A 21,803-nucleotide genomic window follows, 5' to 3' on the forward strand; every position below is an offset into this window, starting at 1 on the left:
GCCTATCCAATTTATTTTTAAATGATACCAACGAACCTGCCGACACCACTTCCACTGGAAGCTCATTCCACACCGCTACCACTCTCTGAGTAAAGAAGTTCCCCCTCATGTTATCCCTAAATTTCTGTCCCTTAATTCTGAAGTCATGTCCTCTTGTTTGAATCTTCCCTATTCTCAAAGGGAAAAGCTTGTCCACATCAACTCTGTCTATCCCTCTCATCATTTTAAAGACCTCTATCAAGTCCCCCCTTAACCTTCAGCGCTCCAGAGAATAAAGACCTAACTTATTCAACCTATCTCTGTAACTTTGGAATTTGGATTTAACTTTGGAATTTGCATATCGACATTTTAAAGTATATTACAACTTTTAAAGTATATTACAACACTTGTATTTAAAGTTCTAAATTGTATTTTTGTTTCTACCCTGCCTCCTTCTTCACTCCCAACTTCCTCCAACCCCACCCACCATTTTTAATTGTGCCAGGTATGCTTCATTGAAGCAATTATCGCACTTGCCACTTCAGTTCTGGTGCTGGTCTGCTTGCCTCAGTTTGATGTCATCACAAATCTCTGCATTTTGAATGGTGTCTGTCTGTTTCCTTCATTCCTACAAATAATGTATGAGTTGAAACATCTGGGGGTTGCCTTGCTATTCCCCCTCATTGGTTTTGGGTTGACTTTTCTAGGCCTCTTGCTTTTCATTTTAGTCCACAATTCCCTGCAGCAATCAGACACCCCCCAATACCTTCAGATGTACGTAGCCATAGCAATAGTTTCCTTAACAGTATTATCTCTCAATTGGTGGGAAAACTTTACATCCTTCTGTAAAATTGGATTCCTGCAAAATATAAGGGAAAGCCTACGTGGCAATAGAAATCTTACCTACGTTTGTAGTAGTGCAGTTAGAATTCTCGTCACCTTTGGTGTAGTTGCGGCATGGATTCCAATTAAGAAGTATGACTGGGTAGATTTGAAAACAGTCTCTCAATTTGAACTAAATATTGTTTTGGGTCTCTTTGGGGTGCAGGCATGTTCTTCTGTACTTTGCCACTGGTTTGGGGTCCTGGTGTGCAAAATGCATGCAGTCAGGCGAAGTTTCATGCTGCCATCCATATTAGCCTTCCCTGTGGTATTCATTGCCATTTTGATAGTGCTTTATGATAGTTCCAACAAGTACAGTGAAGGGCCCACCTTCAACCTCACCCTCTTTTGCAATGATTTAATAACTGTCCAAGAAGTCGATCCTGTACGAATCCTCCTTTTAGAAATCCCACAGAGCCTTTGCAGAGCACAGGGATTCTTAAATACCAGCCGAGTTGGTTTGGCACTTCTTGGCACTTCAGCAATATGCTTTTGGCTTGGGCTATTTTTCTCAACTTACTATGTGTGGGGCCAGCCCCTTCAAAGGATTGAAAGGACATCCCATCTCTTTGTTCGATGGCTATATGAAGCTGCCTTCATGGAACAATCAATGCTGCTCAACATACGGGTCCAGAAAAAGCGAATTGAGGAAATCAAAAGGTACATTTTCATTATATATATATATAACGTAAATATCGTTAGAATTTCACACGCTGCTAAAACAGCACAAACTATTTCTTCAGATTTGCATTGTACAAGGCGGTTCAAATGCAATGCACTTCGTTTCACTGTTACCATTCTGTTGCCATTTCCTCAACCCTGTCACCTTAGTGAATAACAGAAGTAAATGTTTCTTATTTGGTTAATCCTTCCCCTAAGGGGAATTCCTTTGAACAACTTCAGCCAAGTCTGCAGAGATCCTTTTTGCATTGCAGTGTTTAATGTGCAGTGGAGTGCAAGATTTTTTTTTAAATGACACCTTTCCGTAATTTACTGCATCTACTGGCATCATGTGATCTTCATTACATGGAAAGGCAATACTACATTTTTTTACTGAGAAACCTATGTGAGGAACGATACTAATCAGAGAAAAAATATGTCCAATATCTTTCCCTTTCTCTTCATAAAACATTCTGACAATTCATCCTGTAATTCAGCTGAAAAGTAACTATATTTAACCAAAGGTACACAAAATTGCTGGAGAAACTCAGCGGGTGCAGCAGCATCTATGGAGCGAAGGAAATAGGCAACGTTTTGGGCCGAAACCCTTCTTCAGACTGGTGGGGGGTGGGGGGGGAGAAGGAAGGAAAAGGGGAGGAGGAGGAGCCCGAGGGCGGGAGGATGGGAGGAGACAGCTCGAGGGTTAAGGAAGGGGAGGAGACAGCAAGGGCTAGCAAAATTGGGAGAATTCAACGTTCATGCCATCCGGACGCAAGGTCCCCAGGCGGAATATGAGGTGCTGTTCCTCCAATTTCCGCTGTTGCTCACTCTGGCAATGGAGGAGACCCAGGACAGAGAGGTCGGATTGGGAATGGGAGGGGGAGTTGAAGTGCTGAGCCACCGGGAGATCAGGTTGGTTATAGCGGACTGAGCGGAGGTGTTCGGCGAAACGATCGCCCAACCTACGCTTAGTCTCCCCGATGTAAATCAGCTGACACCTAGAGCAGAGGATGCAGTAGATGAGGTTGGAGGAGATGCAGGTGAACCTTTGTCGCACCTGGAACAATTGCTTGGGTCCTTGAATGGAGTCGAGGGGGGAGATGAAGGGCCAGGTGTTGCATTTCTTGCGGTTGCAACGGAAAGTACCCGGGGAGGGGGTGGTGCGGGAGGGAAGGGAAGAATTGACAAGGGAGTTGCGGAGGGAGCGGTCTTTGCGGAAGGCATACATAGGGGGGAGATGGGAAGATGTGGCGAGTGGTGGGGTTACGTTGGAACCGCAAGAAATCGCAACCAAATTGTGATAGGCGACAGTGACTGACTAAACGTATAGGGTATTTGTTTAGTTTAGAGATACAGTGTGGAAACAGGCCCTTCGGCCTACCGAGTCAGCGCTGACCAACAATTCCCGCATATTAACACTATCCTACACACACTACGGACAATTTACATTTTTTATTCCAAGCCAATTAACCTACAAACATGTTTGTCCTTGGAGCGTGGGAGGAAACTGAAGATCTTGGAGAAAACCCACGCAGGTCACGGGGAGAACGTACAAACTCCGTACAGACAGGACCCGTAGTCAGTATCAAACCCGGATCTCTGGCGCTGTAAGGCAGCAACTCAACCGCTACGCCACCGTGCCGCCCGTAAATTAATGCCAAGTACTATCCTAAGTAAATGGAACATAAAATACTTTCCCCAAATGCTCACTGATTCAAATACCAGATCGATACTTTATTACAGATTTCTAATATTGTAGACTTTGTACTTGATTTTCACAATAAATATATTTTTAAACAGGAAATCAGACCATGTGATGATATATCTGTGCGCAACAATGTGGCACGAGAACGTGGATGAAATGGAAAAGATCCTCAATTCAATATTCAGGTACATTTCCAGGAACTGCCGTCTAATAATGCTTTTAAAAATTACTTGTGGTGCTTTTTTCAAGGATTTTAACCACAGAGATAAACTATAGTTGTCATCCTGAGCTAAGTCAACAGTATTCAATCATTGCCAAACTTGTAATTCAACTACTTAGATCAGTATGCTCAGGTTGCACCACATCAAAGAGCCGACGGATGGTTCTACTAATTTCCTTGATATAATTTTCAAACCACAGTTTCCTGGAAGCATATATGTATCCTCAGTCATGTATTTAACTGTGTATCTCCAAGTGACGAAATGTGTTAAGGGCATGTCCCACTTTGGCGCCATTTGCGCATCACGCAGGTAGCGCACAAAGATTTTGAGAATCCCAAAATCCTGAGGCGCCGCGCGCGACCGCGGGTCACTGCCTACGTCACAACGCTCCATGCGCACGTAATGCTCGTTATGCACGTCATGCGCGCATCACATGCGCGTCACGGTGCGTAAATGATCTCGAGTAAATGACGCGCAAATGACGCCCATGTGGGGCAGGCCCTTTAGTACTGTAGTGGCATTTATAATTGAATGTGGACTTTCTGCCCTTGACTTATTTTCTCAAAGTTGGCTGTATTGCTGAGAAATAAACTCGGCAAAAAAGGCCCCCCAAATAATCTCCTGGACACGAGCACCACTGCACATCTGGCGAGGGTTTGAATAATGGTGGTGAAGGGCGAGATTCAGCAGTAGAATGGCCAGGTTATTGCCCCTCATTTACGGTGGAGAACACTTATACGACATTTGGCCAGGTACATGGATAGGAAAGGTTTAGAGGGATACGGGCCACATGCAGGCAGGTGGGTCCAACGTAGATGAGGGCACATTGGTTGGTAACGGCAAGTTGGGCCGAAAGGCCTGTTTCCGTGCTGTGCAGCGCTTTGACTCCATGACTAAACAATATAATCTGCATGACCCAACTCATTTTTTGCTGGGAAGTTATTCCCATCTTCAGATCATCTGTCGAAAATGAGCCTACTTATTTTTAAACAATGATGCACGGGATGTCCCCACATAGCACTGACAACATTTAACAACAAAAGCTAATGAGAGACACAAAAAGCTGCGATGACACAGCATGCCAGACAGCGTCTCTGGAGATAGATTTAAACCAGCATCTGCAGTTCCTTCCTAAACAAAAGCTAATGGCTTTCCAGCCAAGCTTATAGAGCCTGCCTCACAAAAATGTAATAACTTCTTCAGCATAGCCCAATTACAATAACTTAACATATGTTAATTAAAATTATCTTTGGACCTCATCTTTTACTGACTTAAGAAATCATATATTAACTGCTTCCATAAAATGCAGCCACTGTTACAATAGTATATGTTTATCTCATTTGACCATTTCTCTTTGCAGGCTTGATAAATACAAACCATATACTTTAAAATCACACAAAGACAATTTTGACTTTGAAACACACATTTACTTTGATGATGCATTTACTTTTGTGGGACCCGATGAAAGTACGCAGCAGAGAGTTGTGAATGACTATGTGATGAGCCTTGTTTCGACAATGGAGGACATTTACAGGTACTGGAACTATCTTACATTTGCTATGAATGCAATGTCCTCCATATAAAATGCATTGTGATATTCCCAAGCCCTCGCCTCTCAGCTACACATTGTGTTGCGAAATGAATCTGGCAACCAGTTTTAACCTATTGCTACAAGATCGAGAGTTTCTGAGAAAGCTTTGATGTGATGCTACTCACTCCAAGCGAATAGTTGGCCTGCAATTGCAATTGTTCCAGCATCACTGATGCATGTAACTTACATCATACTAAGAAACAAAATGTCATGGATTCCAATTTCAAGAAGGAGCATGTTACTAAATTCCTGAAACTGAACTTTTTATTAAACAGGATATTTTCGCGGGAAAAATGCACTTCTAAGGATGAACTGGAAGATGATGACATTCTAAGGCAAACCATAATGGAGACACCTTACGGTGGAAGAATCTGCTACACACTCCCATACGGAAACACCATTCATGTTCATTTGAAAGACAAACAGAAAATCCGGCACAAGAAGAGATGGTCTCAGGTGTGTTTAAATATTGGGTGACTTTTTACACTGGACCCCGTCGAGTCTTTCCATCATTTACAAGGCATGTGTTATTATGTTGGAATACTTACCTGTAACCTAGATATGTACACCTGCAGCATCACAGACACTCAATAATGTCAAGGATTAAGTCGTCTCGTTAGTTGTCAACTCAGTCACCAACTAAAAGCGGCAACATCAATTCACAATGTGCATTTTGCAACAACCAGACGGTACCCACAGTTTAAGGATAAGGGGGAAGTCTTTCAGGACCGAGATGAGAAAAACATTTTTCACACAGAGAGTGGCGAATCTGTGGAATTCTCTGCCACAGAAGGTAGTTGAGGCCAGTTCATTGGCTATATTTAAGAGGGAGTTAGATGTGGCCCTTGTGGCTAAAGGGATCAGAGGGTATGGAGAGAAGGCAGGTACGGGATACTGAGTTGGATGATCAGCCATGATCATATTGAATGGCGGTGCAGGCTCGAAGGGCTGAATGGCCTCTACTCCTGCACCTATTTTCTATGTTTCTATGTTAACCCCTACTAAAAGGTGTTGTCATGTTACTTGGTGATTTGGAAAGTCTTTTTAGTGGTTTATTTTAACGATTGGGATCAAAGTTGCAATGTGTCCGGTGCAACACACAGGAAGAGGAAAAAAAACATTTAAAGTCTGATCAGATATTTGTGACACATAGACATTTTTAGTGATTTGGCTGAGAATTGGGAAAATGCACTTCCACGCCAGCCAAGATACTGAATACCATTTTCGATCTGAGCTCACATTCAACTCTTTGGAATGTTTACAATTCTTCTTTTGGACACCCTGCTAAACCTGTTTAACAGTTAATGATTTATGTAACAAGACTGTTTATTATGTATATTTTACTGTTTGTCTAGCCATACGTATGTCAACATTCTCTAAATGTATTTACAGATCATGTACATGTATTATCTGCTGGGATGGAAGTTAAGCAGGAAGTACACTACCCTGTCAGGAAGATTTGAAGATGAAGTATCGAATGAAAATACCTTAAAGGTGAGGAATGTTTCTTGATATCCAGCACCAAAAATGCATGTACAGGGTGGTGGATGTGTGGAACAAGCTGCCAGAGGAGGTAGATGAGGCAGAGACTATCCCAACATTTGACGTGGATAAGCTTTTCCCACTGAGAGTAGGGAAGATTCAAACAAGGGGACATGACTTGAGAATTAAGGGACAGAAGTTTAGGGGTAACATGAGGGGGAACTTCTTTACTCAGAGAGTGGTGGCTGTGTGGAATGAGCTTCCAGTGAAGGTGGTGGAGGCAGGTTCGTTTTTATCATTTAAAAATAAATTGGATAGTTATATGGACGGGAAAGGTATGGAGGGTTATGGTCTGAACGCAGGTATATGGGACTAGGGAAGAATACGTGTTCGGCACGGACTAGAAGGGTCGAGATGGCCTGTTTCTGTGCTGTAATTGTTACATGGTTATATGGTTATTTAAGAAACAGTTAGCCAGGTGCATGGATAGGACAGGTTTGGAGGGATATGGACCAAATGCAGGCAGCTGGGACTAGTGTGGCTGGGACATGTTGGCCGGTGTGGGCAAGTTGGGCCGAAGGGCCTGTTTCCACACTGTATCACTCCATGACTCACTATGACTCCACAGTCATAAAGTTCAGAGAGTCAAGATTGGAAATTTGACCTTGATCGTTTGCAAAGTAGTGGTGGTGCCAATGATCAGCGTTGAATTTCGAACTTGCTTTGTGCTTTGTGGAAAGGTAGGGCCATATTAAATGGCTTTGGAGATTCAATCCTATCCTGCTGGGTTTTCAGCCCTCTCGAAAACTGTCAATTCAAGAGGTGTGAAGACAGGTTTAGGGGAGAAGACAGCTTTGGGGAGAAAGGGGTTGCCTCTGGAGCTAAGCCAGTCTGCCAAGTGAGCAGGAGTATATCCTCCCAGCCTTTCAATCATTCATTGGACTGGAGTTCTTGTATCCAAGATTCTCCCACAAATCCCCTGGTGCGGAGCTCACTGGGTGGAATCAGAGTTGCTACAGATTGGTAAATGCTTAGCCGAGGTGAGGACTTCAAGCCGTCCACCCAGAAGCAGCTGAAGTCCCCCTGTCTTGGTCAGTGACCCGATCCAGAGTGCTCTATGTTCCATGCAACCAAGCCCATCAATCAGGCAAAATGTGTAGGAAGGGACTGCAGATGCTGGTTTACACCGAAGGCAGACACAAAATGCTGGAGTAACTCAACGGGACAGGCAGCATCTCTGGAGAGAAGGAATGGGTGACGAATGGCAGACCCTTCTTTAGACTGAGAGAGGATAGGAAACATGTTTAACACAAGGCTTCTTTTATAATCCATCTTGTGACATTCTGTATTGCAATTCGTTTTGTTTTTTTGTTTTTTAAAGAACGAGAAGGAAAACACCTATATTCTGGCGTTGGACGGTGATACTGACTTCCAGCCCTCTGCGTTGATCTTACTGGTGGACAGGCTGAGACGATATCCCCACGTAGGGGCTGCGTGTGGGAGAATACATCCTACAGGAGTTGGTACGATATCCTATTGAGCTCTCACCAGGTTAATCCTCGGGATGGCGGGACCCACATATGATGAAAGAATGGCTCGACTGGGCTTATATTCACTTGAATTTAGAAGGATGAGAGGGCATCTTTTAGAATCATAAAAAATCCATAAAGGATTGGACAGGCTAGACGCAGGAAAATTGTTCCTGGTGTTGGGGGAGTCCAGAAGCAGGGGTCACAGTTTAGGAATAAGGGGCAAGCCATTCAGAACGAGGATGAGGAAACACATTTTCACCCAGAGATTTATGAATCTGTGGAATTCTCTGCCACAGGAGGCAGTGGAGGCCAATTCACTGGATGATTTCAAGATGCTGGGTGTATTCAATTACTAGATGTATTTAGAAACATAGAAACATATAAAATAGGTGCAGGAGTAGGCCATTCGGCCCTTCGAGCCTGCACCGCCATTCAATATGATCATGGCTGATCATCCAACTCAGTATCCCATACCTGCCTTCTCTCCATACCCCCTGATCCCTTTAGCCACAAGAGCCACATCTAACTCCCTCTTAAATATAGCCAATGAACTGGTAGGTTCAAGTTAATTTATTCTGCTGTGTGTTAAGAAAATAGGAGCAGCTAAAGCACAAACATTTATTTCAAAGGAGGAATCTGGTAGGTTCATTGGCTTGGTAAAAATGTAAATTGTCCCTATAGTGTGTGTAGGATAGTGTTAATGTGTGGGGATTGCTCGGTGTTTCCGTGCTGTATCTCTAAACTAAACTGAATATCAGATTTCAAAATGTAACAAAATTACGCAACACTGTAAAGTGTAAAATTTGCCTTTTGTCAAAGGTCCGATGGTGTGGTACCAGAAGTTTGAGTATGCTGTTGGCCACTGGCTCCAGAAGACAGCTGAACATGTGCTGGGCTGCGTGCTGTGCAGTCCAGGTTGTTTCAGCTTGTTCAGGGCGGCGGCCCTGATGGATGACAATGTTATGAAAAAATACACCACAACCGCAACTGAAGCACAACACTTTGTCCAATACGATCAAGGTAAAAAATAACATATGTAACCTGTCTACTTTCAGTTTTACACTCAGCTAGAATTTCTGCATAAGTTATCCTGATCTCCTGTCACAATCTTGGCAGCCAGTTAATAGTATTTGTCGGTCTGAAAAGGATTATTTTGACCTAGCAGTGGTACATTGAAATATTTGGCAGGCTCTCAAGTTAATTTATTCTGCTGTGTGTTAAGAAAATAGGAGCAGCTAAAACACAAACATTTATTTCAAAGGAGGAATCTGAGAACTTGCTTTGACACGAGTAGATAATGTACACTGACAGGCAACTAGATCAAATGCCAATACCTACAATTGGGTGACATGCAGCAACCACATGCCAGAGACTGGAACAATCACTAAAATAAACACACTCTATGCACTTGATATAGATTTGTGTATGCAGCAATCTTGAGTCAATTTGGATGCAGATATCCTTTGATTTAATCACTCAAAGCCCTGTCCCACGGCACGAGTTCATTCCAAAAGCTCTCCCGAGTTTGCCCTGATTTGAACTCAGACATTGATGGTAATAGAAACATAGAAAATAGGTGCAGGAGCAGGCCATTCGGCCCTTCGAGCCTGCACCGCCATTCGATATGATCATGGCTGATCATCCAACTCAGTATCCCATCCCTGCCTTTTCTCCATACCCCCTGATCCCTTTAGCCACAAGGGCCACATCTAACTCCCTCTTAAATATAGCCAATGAACTAGCCTCAACTACCTTCTGTGGCAGAGAAGTCCACAGATTCACCACTCTCTGTGTAAAAAATGATTTTCTTTTTGGCCACTCGTCGGTACTCAGGGATCCCGTGGACATTTTTCAACATGTTGAAAAATCTTCACGAGTTTTCCTGTGCTTACCTGCCGTTAGCGAGTCTTCCCGAGTACCTGCCGTTTGTGTTACAAGCCGCTAAGAGACGTCCCCGAGCTCCGACGTACCCACTACGTTCATTCTCTATGCTTACCACGAGTTTGATTTTTTTTAAACACGGGAGAGCTCTTGGAATGAACTCGTACCGTGGGACAGGGCTATCAGCCTGAAGAAGTGTCTCAAACTGAAACGCCGCCCATTCCTTCTCTCCAGAGATGCTGCCTGTCCTGCTGGGTTACTCCAGCATTTTGTGTCTATCTTCTATTCTAAGCACTTTGAATGTGAATGTGTGACTATCAATTGCAACAGGGGAAGACCGTTGGCTCTGCACATTACTGTTGCAACAGGGGTGGCGAGTGGAGTACAACGCAGCCTCAGATGCCTACACCAATGCACCGCAGGAATTCAAGGAATTCTACAACCAACGACGTCGCTGGGTGCCATCCACTTTGGCAAACACAATCGACCTTCTGGACAGTGCAGCGCAAACATCAAAGAAAAACCCTTCAATTTCCAAACTCTACATTTTGTACCAGATTATTGGAACAGCCGCCTCAATCCTGGGTCCTGCCACTGTGATTTTGATGATAGCAGGTGATTATGCCCTAAATGCAATATCTTCTTACCTATAACCTATGATAATGCACTACTTATACACTGGTTATTTTATTTATGAGCAATATTGTAAAATGGTAGCATTGCCACAAATCAAGATGATTTTGCATTCAGGTATATACAATAGGAGCTGCATTGATTTTTTTTTCCGTGCCCCATTATGAGAGTTCAGGTTTCTGCAGTCAGACATGGAATGTATTAATTGTCACAGCAGGATCTGCCAATCTAATTATGAAGGATGTTAGATTCAAGAAAATCCTTTGGCTCCAGTTACAGAAGTGACACCTTGTGAATAGTAGGTTTGTAATATTGCTGTATAGCCTCAGAGTGAGACGTAACCCTCAAAGTATCCAGCATTCAGAATCAAACCAATGCACATGGTTTAATGGGAGTGTCAATGGGTTTTGATACTGACCTGCAGTGCTTCCAGCTCTCATTGTCATCAAGTAATGCTCTCTACTGGGAGATAAGATTATCTCTCCAGCCCCATGGTGTCAAACATTGCATGAAATGCATACTTGTGACATTTAAATCTGCTATTGTCACCAAATAGATTAGTACTGGTGTCAAGGGTTATGGGGAGAAGGCAGGAGAATGGGATTGGGAGGGAGAGATAGATCAGCCATGATTGAATGGCAGAGTAGACTTGATGGGCTGAATGGCCTAATTCTGCTCCTATCACATGAATAAATAAAAGGAATGAGATCAAGTCCAGTGTACAAGTTCAGCGCTCAGAGATATGTGGCCCTCAGTCCCTCAGTGATATGTGGCCCTCAGACTCTCAGTCTCAGTGATATGTGGCCCTCAGAAAGTATCAACAACAAGCTCTGCTTTTTCAACACTTCAATTTACAAAAAAAAATCAAAAGGATCTCAGTGGAAAAAGGGAGAGTGAACATAAAAGAGCTTTCATGGGTAAGAGACGATAAGATATGAGCCAGGAATTTGCTTGGGATTGTTACTAATGGACATTTTCAGGACATTTTCCGATGTAATCTAATATGTAATCCATCAGATGATTATCAGTGACGGAAAAAGAACATTCATTCAACAAGGCTGGTGTTTAGGAAGGAGATTTCAAAGTAGGCATATTGTGAGAAGAGTTTGCAGTGGAGCAGACGAGATGTGTAGCAAGGAATGTTTGAAGAAGGGTCTCGACCCGAAACGTTACCTATGCCTTTTCTCCAGAGATGCTGCCTGACCTGCTGAGTTGCTCCAGCATTTTTATGTCTATCTTCACCTCACCTGGTATTATATTCGTTAGGCTAGTAAGAGAAAATAACACCTTAACAAATCATAATGATTAAAAATATGCCTTTTGTTAATCAATGTAGATGATTATTTTCCATACAATATCTTTCACAGGATCATTTACCTTTGTGTTTCAATGGAATGGAAATGTTGCCCTGGCGCTAGGAGTCATTCCTCCCGCCATCTATATACTCATTTGTTACAAAGTCAAATCGGACACCCAGATCAATATTGCTGCCGTTCTGAGCATCTTTTATGCTTTCCTAATGATTGCAACGATAATGTCCATCATCGGTGAGTGCCCTTGTATTATAATATCGGACTTGCGTATCAATTTTTATTTTTATCATTGTAATTCATTATTTAATATGTGGATCATTTTAGTCAATAGTTTGTCAATAATCTATTCAAGTCAAGACTCAGCCACTGCTATGTCATAGATCAACTGCTGACCACCAGGGAGAAATTTCCACTGCAGTGCAAGAAAGGCAGAACTCTTTCTATTAAAAAGAGGCCCTGAAAATAATGGATGGCATTGGAAATCGATGTGTTCTTCTGCATCTTAGCCAGATTTGACATTTATGCTACCCAAAATGCAAGTCAACATGCAGTCATTGCTATTTTGTGGTACAACTGGCGAATTTCTCCACCAATATTTTTGTCACACTCATTTAGATGCCATATGCCTTATATATTGTTACTTAACTAATTACTTCTCCAAACTTCTCCTATTGAAGATCTACTTGAGTATAGAGGCTGGGATGTAATGTTAAAATTGTACAAGGCATTGGTGAGACCAAATCTGGAGTATGGTGTACAATTTTGGTCGCCCAATTATAGGAAGGATGTCAACAAAATAGGGAGAGTACAGAGGAGATTTACTAGAATGTTGCCTGGGTTTCAACAACTAAGTTACAAAGATAGGTTGAATAGGTTAGGTCTTTATTCTCTGGAGCGCAGAAGGTTAAGGGGGGACTTGATAGAGGTCTTTAAAATGATGAGAGGGATAGACAGAGTTGATGTGGACAAGCTTTTCCCTTTGAGAATAGGGAAGATTCAAACAAGAGGACATGACTTCAGAATTAAGGGCCAGAAGTTTAGGGGTAACATGAGGGGGAACTTCTTTACTCAGAGAGTGGTAGCGGTGTGGAATGAGCTTCCAGTGGAAGTGGTGGAGGCAGGTTCATTGGTATCATTTAAAAATAAATTGGATAGGCATATGGATGAGAAGGGAATGGAGGGTTATGGTATGAGTGCAGGCAGGTGGGACTAAGGGAAAAAAGTTGTTCGGCACAGACTTGTAGGGCCGAGATGGCCTGTTTCCGTGCTGTAATTGTTATATGTTATATGGTTGGTGTCAGGGATTCCGGGGAGAAGGCAGGAGAATGGGGTTAGGAGAGATAGATCAGCCATGATTGAATGGCGGAGTAGACTTGATGGGCCGAATGGCCCAATTCTGCTCCTATCACTTCTGATCTTCTGATCTTATTATCTTACTTCCCTCCTTCTGGACACCACCCCCTGCTCCGCAACCATCCAGGGCAAGGCAAAAGGAAAGGTTGAATTAAAATGATTACTTACACTTTTGGTATTGAATTAATTTGTGACTGAGGGTTCAGACTGGATTTTTGAGACAGTCTGCCAAATCATCACTTAATTTATTAATATCATATGTTTGCCCAATAAAGAGAGCACCTGCATTGTGCATTTTTGTGCCTCGACCACACCTTTAATATCCCAAACTTTCCGTTTCCAGAGCCTTTCTTGGTGGGTGTGGCCATATCAGTTTTGAATTACAAAACCTATGGGTGTGACGATGTGAAAGCTACTATTCTAAATCTCAGCAGGCCTTTCAATTAAAAACAGACAAAATGTCTGCTCAGTTTCAGGAAGGGCTGAAACCATTGACTCACACAGATGGAGAAAAATGTGAAGGGAAAAGAAATCACTGTTGCTGATGGCTGTTTGAAAAGTGGGGTCCCGAAACGTCACCCATTCCTTCTCTCCAGAGATGCTGCCTGTTCCACTGAGTTACTCCAGCATGTTGTGTCTCTCTTCGGTGTGAATCAGCATCTGCAGTTCCTTTCCGACACATATATTTTCAAGGCCTAGTGCGCGGCGAAAAGCAGCCACTTTGGCACACCGTGTCTATGCCGACCGTCTTGCCTTTCTATACTAATCCCACTGATGCCAAATCCTTCTATGTCTTACTCATTCACAGTGGCGGACTGGGTCAAAAAATATTGGTTGCCAGGAGACAAAGGGGTCTCACCCACAACTACAATGCTAACATTTACCAGGGGCCCACTTGCCATCACTTGCTATCACTTCATCAGGGGCCCACTTGTCATCGGGCAAGCTGACACCTTGGCCAGTCCGCCACTGCTCATTCACATGCCTGTTTAGATGCCTCTGAAATATTGTTACTGTTCTGGCCTCCACCTCCTTTTCAGGCAATTGATTCCAGATACCACCTACCGTTTGTGTGAAAACGTTGCCCCTCAGGTTCCCTTAAAACCTTCTGCCTGCTGGCGTAAACTTGCGCCCTTTATTTTCAGACACTCTTCCCGTAGAATAGAAAGCTGGCTACTGATCTATGCTTCTCATCATTTTATACACCTCTATCGTGTTACTTCTCAGCCTCCTTTGCTTCAGGGAAAACAGTCCCAGCCATACAATCCCTCCTTATGTTGTTCCCAGCAGGCCTATAATTGAGTATGAAATGAGCCTCGTCTAAACTATCATTGGATAGATAAAATGCGGAAAGACTGAACATTTGCTGACGATAGATCGCATTTAGAAAATTCTGGTATGAATGGGAAAAACAAAGGGGGGGGGGGTTGTTCTGGGACGCCAGTACAAACTGCCCTAGCCTTCGTGAGCCTAACTTAATGAAACACTAGTTACGGGAGGTGCCCACTTGATAACCCCAATTATATACTTGCATCAACATGATCGTTGTTTAAAATGTGCTTGTTAACATGTAGGTAGCTGATTAGATAGATAGATAGATAGAGAATAGACAACAGATGCAGGAGTAGCCCATTCTGCCCTTCGAGCCAGCACCACCATTCAATGTGATCATGGCTGATCATCCCCAATCAGTACCCCGTTCCTGCCTTCTCCCCATATCCCCTGACTTCGCTATCTTTAAGAGCCCTATCTAGCTCTCTCTTGAATGCATCCAGAGAACTGGCCTCCACTGCCCTCTGAGGCCGAGAATTATTGTATATGAAGTTAGTTATTGTCCTCAGCATGAGTTTGTATTATCAGTTTAGATAGTACTTTGGCTTTGGGCTTGGTTTTCTTGGTTAAGCACTTATCCTAGTGTTATAGCAGAAGTGCTTTGTGCTTTTAATTGTAATCTTTAAATACACAAGAAACTTCACGTGGACTCATTTCAGTTCTGCCAGTGCATGTTCATATTGCTATTTGATGTGAATGACCACAAAATGTCTCTTTGCTCTTGTTTGCTGGAAAAAATTCCAATATATGTATTTTCCCTTTCAGGTGAAATGATCCGGGAAAAAACCTTCATTACTCCAACGGGCGTGTTCTTCATATCCATGGTGGTCCTCTTCCTCTCAACAGCATTGCTGCATCCCCAGGAATTCCACCTTGTTCTATACGGATTGTTGTACATCATTTGCATTCCGAGCGGATACTTGCTCCTGCCCATTTATTCTATGGTGAACATGAATAACGTTTCATGGGGCACTCGTGAAAGTGCCACTCCAAAGAAATCTACCAAGAAGAAGCCTGAGCAGATTAAGCGATATGAAAAGAAATGGAAATGCATTTGTTGGGATGTTGAATTTGTAATCAAAGAGGATAAAAAGGATGCAATTCAACAAAGTGACAGGTATCTGTCTTTAATACTGATTGGTAAAATTAAAGTGTACTTAGTGCTATCTCAGCCGGTTCTAATTACATGTCTTACTACTTTTTGTTCTCTATTTCCGATTCCTTTGTTTTGAGATACAATTTTCGCTTGTTACATTTTCTTTGGTTTTACTTTCCCCCTCAAAGTATATCTTAGAAGTTTACGGCTGGATGATATAAGATTAAAAAAATCTCATTGCACTCGTGAACTTACATTTCGTCACTGAGTTCTTGCAATTTCCTACACAGTTTAGGGAGGATTGCTTGAGGTAAAAACATGGATTAGCTAAGAGTTGTCCTCACTTTGGACACTACAATTGGTGTAGTAATCTTACACATATAATTTGACACTCATGAATCATTGGAATCTTTCTTTGATTCATCAGATAAACTGAGGTTGATATTGTGATTGTTCCCTGCATTATAAACGTTCAACTATCCTTTCAATGGAATTGTGAATAACACATGGGATTCTGATATTAAGAATGAATGCAACTCTTTTTTCTTACATAGTTCAAGGTGAAGAGGATTAGCTAAATACTTTGTCTTTGGCATAGTGGGCTAAAATCCAAACACATGATCAAAGCTAGGCTAGATTTGCAGAGGTCAGTCCAAGTATGTTTTCAAGAGTCAAAAGATCTAAAACATTAATATTTTTATCTCACCAAAATATGCGAGCAGAACATTTGCTGAAGCAATTTATTGGTACCAAGTTGTATTTTCTTCCTATCGTTTGTTTCTATTAACTTCGGGGGAATTGAACTTACAAAGATAAGTGGCTGATAATTTTGCACACATTTCTTGCTAGTGACCAAAAACACCTTTCCCTTCCATGGCATAGAAACATAGAAACATAGAAAATAAGTGCAGGAGTAGGCCATTCGGCCCTTCAAGCCTGCACCGCCATTCAATATGATCATGGCTGATCATCCAACTTAGTATCCTGTACCTGTCTTCTCTCCATACCCCCCGATCCCTTTAGCCACAAGGGCCACATCTAGCTCCCTCTTAAATATAGCCAATGAACTGCCCTCAACTACATTCTGTGGCAGAGAATTCCAGAGATTCACCACTCTCTGTGTAAAAAATGTTTTTCTCATCTCAGTCCTAGAAGATTTCCCCATTATCCTTAAATTGTGACCCCTTGTTCTGGACTTCCCCAACATCGGGAACAATCTTCCTCCTTCTAGCCTGTCCAACCCCTTAAGAATTTTGTAAGTTTCTATAAGATCCCCCCGTCAATCTTCTAAATTCTAGCGAGTACAAGCCGTGTCTATCCAGTCTTTCTTCATATGAAAATCCTGACATCCCAGGAATCAGTCTGGTGAACCTTCTCTGTACTCCCTCTATGGCAAGAATGTCCTTCCTCAGATTAGGAGACCAAAACTGTACGCAATACTCCAGGTGTGGTGTCACCAAGACCCTGTACAACTGCAGTAGAACCTCCCTGCTCCTATACTCAAATCCTTTTGCTATGAATTCTAACATTCATAACATATGGGCATCTCCCCTTTACTTCACATCTTTCTATGCTATCTGGAGTTGTGTTCTTGAGAGTGTCATACTTACCTGAGACTTATTTTGTTCTGGATTGGAGATTTTTGTTGGCTTTTTCTGTATGTAAGATTGACTGGACACCCATAGTCTTTCTTCTTTGTGTATTTTGTTTTATCTTGTATCATTTTTTAAATTCCTGATGTCCTATATTCTAATTATTCGGTTGGGTCTTTATTTTATTTCCTTTAGTGCAAATGATGAAATTGAAATATTGGAACCCAAAGTTGTAGACAGTGAGTATTAATATTTTATTGCTAGATGACAAGTGTGTTCAGTAAGGTTGTGGATGGGGAGGAAATTGTTTTATGATTTTAAGGAAGGGCGCGACATATTCAAAATTAATGTTAGCACTATAGAGCTCTTTAGGGAAGAATAATTTTCTTCAAGATTATTATTTCTGAAAATAGATTTAAAAAAAATAGAAAAAGATGACTATCTTTGTTACTTTACCCATTCAACTAATACTTTCTGTGAGTCTGATCTTGCACAGAATCAGAGAATTTAAATCTCCAATGTAATGTCGGGGACACTCAGCAAATACATTCACTGGGATTTCATGATGGCATCTATCACACTAATATCAGATATGTGGCAGATCCACTTTAAGGATCACTTTATTTCAATGTAAATTGAAACATAGAAACATAGAAAATAGGTGCAGGAGGAGGCCATTCAGCCCTTCGAGCCAGCACCGCCATTCATTGTGATCATGGCTGATCGTCCCCTATCAATAACCCATGCCTGCCTTCTCCCCATATCCCTTGACTCCACTAGCCCCAAGAGCTCTATCTAACTCTCTCTTAAATCCATCCAGTGATTTGGCCTCCACTGCCCTCTGTGGCAGGGAATTCCATAAATTCACAACTCTGGGTGAAAAAGTTTTTTCTCACCTTAGTCTTAAATGACCTCCCCTTTATTCTAAGACTGTGGCCCTTGGTTCTGGACTCGCCCAACATTGAGAACATTTTTCCTGCATCTAGCTTGTCCAGTCCTTTTATAATTTTATATCACTGAATGGCTGAAAAAGTTTTATTGATCCAATTTTGATGCTCAACGGATCCAATCGCAGTGAGCCAGTGAATAATGTGTATTTCGTGTCTTTTTTATCATTTAGACTGGATTGACAATTTAAAAGAAAAGTCTCTCTATATTGACCTCATTGAAGAAAAGCTTGATGAAGTGAGTTATTTCAAATCACATTTCTCTCAGCTTCATTTGGAGTTAATTTACCAACTTAATCTGCTGCAGAACATGGCTTCAACAATGATGGGGTTGATGCCAGCTCCCAGCAGAACAAAGTTATCAGCCCAATTATCAGCCTTAATTTCTGACCTATATCTATAAGTTTACCCTTGATTCCTTTGCCACTTACCAAAATAATATGTGTGGACAGCGGCCAGTTAGTTTACCAGGAAGTGTTTGGGGAGATGGGAGAAACAAGAGACTTGGATAGAACCTCACACAGTCCCGGGGAGAACATGCAATCTCTTTAGCACCCATAGCCATGATTGAGTTGAGTTGAGTTGAGTTTCAGTTCAGCTTAGTTTATTGTCACGTGTACCGAGGTTCAGTGAAAAGCTTTTGTTGTGTGCTAACCAGTCAGCAGCAAGACTAAAACATGATTACAATCAAACCATTTACAGTGTACAGATACATGATATGGGAATAACGTTTAGTGCAAGGTAAAGCCAGCAAAGTCCGATCAAGTGCAGTCCGAGGATCGCCAAAGAGGTAGATAGTAAGGTCATAAGGTCATAAGTGATAGGAGCAGAATTAGGCCCTTTGGCCCATTAAGTCTACTCGGCCATTCAATCATGGCTGATCAATGTTGCCCTCTTAACCTCATTCTCCTGCCTTCTCCCCATAACCCCTGACACCCGTACTAATCAAGAACCTATCTATCTCTACTTTAAAAACATCCATTGACTTGGCCTCCACACCCTTCCTTGGCAAAAAATTCCATAGACTAAAGACATTTTTCCTCATCTTCCTATAGTAACATATAACCATATAACCATATAACAATTACAGCACGGAAACAGGCCATCTTGACCCTTCTAGTCCGTGCTGAACACGTATTCTCCCCTAGTCCCAACATCCTTTAATTCGGAGGATGACCTCTAGTCCTAGACATTCCCACTAGTGGAAACATCCTCTCCACATCCACTCTATCCAAGCCTTTCACAATTCGAGATACTGTAGTAGTTCAGCTACTGCTCTCCGATTGTGGTGGGATGATTCAGTTGCCTGATAACAGATGACAGCCTGATTGAACATGTGTTCCTGGTGGTTTGAGGCAGCAGCACTAACTGCTGCACTGCTGTGCTGTCGTTCAAAGTGTGTTAAGGATTTTAAAATTATAATGTTGCATGTAACTATTCACCTGAATAATGAAAAAAATAAGGCAGCCACATAGAATGATGGAACAAAACATTTTATTAATAATATTCTCTATTTCTTATTCATAGAGGGAAAACCCGTTCTGGTTTGAGTTAATTGAGGTGTATCTTAAACCAATTGATGAAGACAAAGCGAGGCAGCAAGAGATTGCGAAAAATCTGAGCACTCTGAGAAACAAGGTAGCGATTAGTTACCAGTGTTTGTTCTGAATCTAATAAGTTGTAAATGTAAAATCTTGTTATTTATTCATTTATGTTTGGCTATGGAAAGATGAAGTACAAAGGCACAGAGGAACATGGCAATTTAAAAAAACTAAAATTAGGAAGGGCATGCCAGCCTTTCTCTTAATCTATTAAGCTCGCAAAATATAATGGATTTACACAATTTGTACAGAACCTTGCCAAAACTGAATGTGAAAAAAATGCATTCTTGTTTAAAGAAAAAACAAAATACATGAGTCATTAAGGTAAGGGATGAAAGGATACATTTTTTTATGGCTTTATCCCTTGAGTAAAACAGGCTATAAATGAGAGAATTGCCATGGGAGAAATGTATGGCCAATTTACACAGTTCAGTAAATCACCAGCTTCCTCCACCCACCCATACTGATTAGTTCAATGTATTTTTGCACTCATTGTACTTAAAGGCAATATTGTGTATATTATTGTTGGTGCTAGGTTTTAAAGAGATCCTTTTATTTCCAGGCCACTTTCCTGTTCTTCATTATAAATATCCTGTGGCTCGTTTCAACATTCTTCCTGCAACTCATCGGTCCTGACATACACATCAAGCTACCCAAAATTCTCTCAAATGGTTCTTTCTCAAGAAATGAAAATCTAACCGTCGAACCCATCGGTTTCATGTTCTTGATATCGTTTGCTGGATTGTTGGCAATTCAATTCATCACCATGTTATACCACAGGTATGAATCAAAAAAATGCTCTGTGTTAATCAATCAAGAATCAATCTAATAATAAGCAAATAATAATATTGTTATCTACTATTTTTCAGGATTAATACCCTCATCCATTTCATTGCCTACAAAGGAACTGAAGTGAAACCTCTGCAGAAAGTTGGAAAGTATAAAAAAGTAAGGGCTGACAAATTTCATGATTCTATTTAATTGAATGGCTTCAAATTTACTCCAATCTTAAGGTCATAAGGAATGGGAGTAGAATTCGGCCATTTGGCCCATCAATTCTACTCCGCCGTTCAATCATGGTTGATCCATCTCTCCCTCCTAACTCCATTCTCCTGCCTTCTCCCCATAACCTCTGATGCCTGTACTTATTTAAAGTAATAAATTGAACATAAATTGATGCAATCTTGGAAGGTCCAAGCACTCACTGTAGTTTTCTGGGAAATACAACAGTAGCTTTAAATGATTAAATATAGAACTCCAATACATGGATAGACTAACAGCTCTTCATTGATGATCTCACCACTGATGTACACTGAGTGCTATAAAGTTCCTATATTTACATTGTAAAGACAGGACCTCAGCAAGTTAGACCACACTTGATGTGGACAAGACTCATTTTAGAGCTGTAATCATGCCAATGTTAGCTAGGAGAGATATTTTCAATAATATATTAATTGTTAATGGCCTTCCATCACCCTTTTGAAGAACCAAAGCATCGCCATTGCATTTGTGAAGTGTTTTTCCTTCATGTTTAATTCTTGGTGCATTTATTAAAAATTTGAAATATTGTTTTGTTTTCATTGTTTATTATTTCTGTTTCTTTATTTTGATTATTTTTGATCATTTTTTCCTCCTGGTTTACTGTTTGTTTTTCTTTCTAATGTGTTTGGGAAATCACCTCAACAAATGATGTTTCCTTCTCAGTTCTATTACACTCCTAATTTCACAATTCACTGATTTGGTTGGGTCAAGGGGAGCCAAGCTGCTTGTCCAGTCCCCACTGTCATAAGGTCATAAGGAATAGGAGTAGAATTAGGCCATTCGACCCATCAAGTCTACTCCGCCATTCAATCATGGCTGATCTATCTCTCCCTCCTAACCCCATTCTCCTCTTTTCTCCCAGCACTGACACCCGTACTAATCAATAATCTATCTATCTCTGCCTTAAAAATATCCACTGACTTGGACTATATAGCGTTCTGTGGCAAAGAATTCCACAGATT

The 21,803-nt window shown here is 41.5% G+C and overlaps 1 protein-coding gene across 1 annotated transcript in view; it reads left to right on the plus strand.

Annotated features, from left to right (window-relative positions):
* The window catches only part of LOC129699859 (chitin synthase chs-2-like), a 31,736-nt gene that overhangs the window by 6,449 nt on the left and 3,484 nt on the right, over window positions 1–21,803 (plus strand). The window contains exons 4-18 of the mRNA XM_055639997.1: window positions 485–1,521; window positions 3,322–3,411; window positions 4,808–4,981; window positions 5,314–5,494; window positions 6,431–6,532; window positions 7,902–8,043; window positions 8,872–9,072; window positions 10,264–10,548; window positions 11,934–12,113; window positions 15,330–15,681; window positions 17,448–17,491; window positions 18,373–18,437; window positions 19,727–19,837; window positions 20,363–20,580; window positions 20,670–20,748. Of these exons, the coding sequence (XP_055495972.1) occupies window positions 485–1,521; window positions 3,322–3,411; window positions 4,808–4,981; window positions 5,314–5,494; window positions 6,431–6,532; window positions 7,902–8,043; window positions 8,872–9,072; window positions 10,264–10,548; window positions 11,934–12,113; window positions 15,330–15,681; window positions 17,448–17,491; window positions 18,373–18,437; window positions 19,727–19,837; window positions 20,363–20,580; window positions 20,670–20,748 (3,261 nt within the window). The remainder of the gene's footprint in view (window positions 1–484; window positions 1,522–3,321; window positions 3,412–4,807; window positions 4,982–5,313; window positions 5,495–6,430; window positions 6,533–7,901; window positions 8,044–8,871; window positions 9,073–10,263; window positions 10,549–11,933; window positions 12,114–15,329; window positions 15,682–17,447; window positions 17,492–18,372; window positions 18,438–19,726; window positions 19,838–20,362; window positions 20,581–20,669; window positions 20,749–21,803) is intronic.

Source organism: Leucoraja erinacea, chromosome 8 (genome assembly GCF_028641065.1).
Source record: "Leucoraja erinacea ecotype New England chromosome 8, Leri_hhj_1, whole genome shotgun sequence".
NCBI classification, from domain to species: Eukaryota; Metazoa; Chordata; class Chondrichthyes; order Rajiformes; family Rajidae; genus Leucoraja; species Leucoraja erinaceus.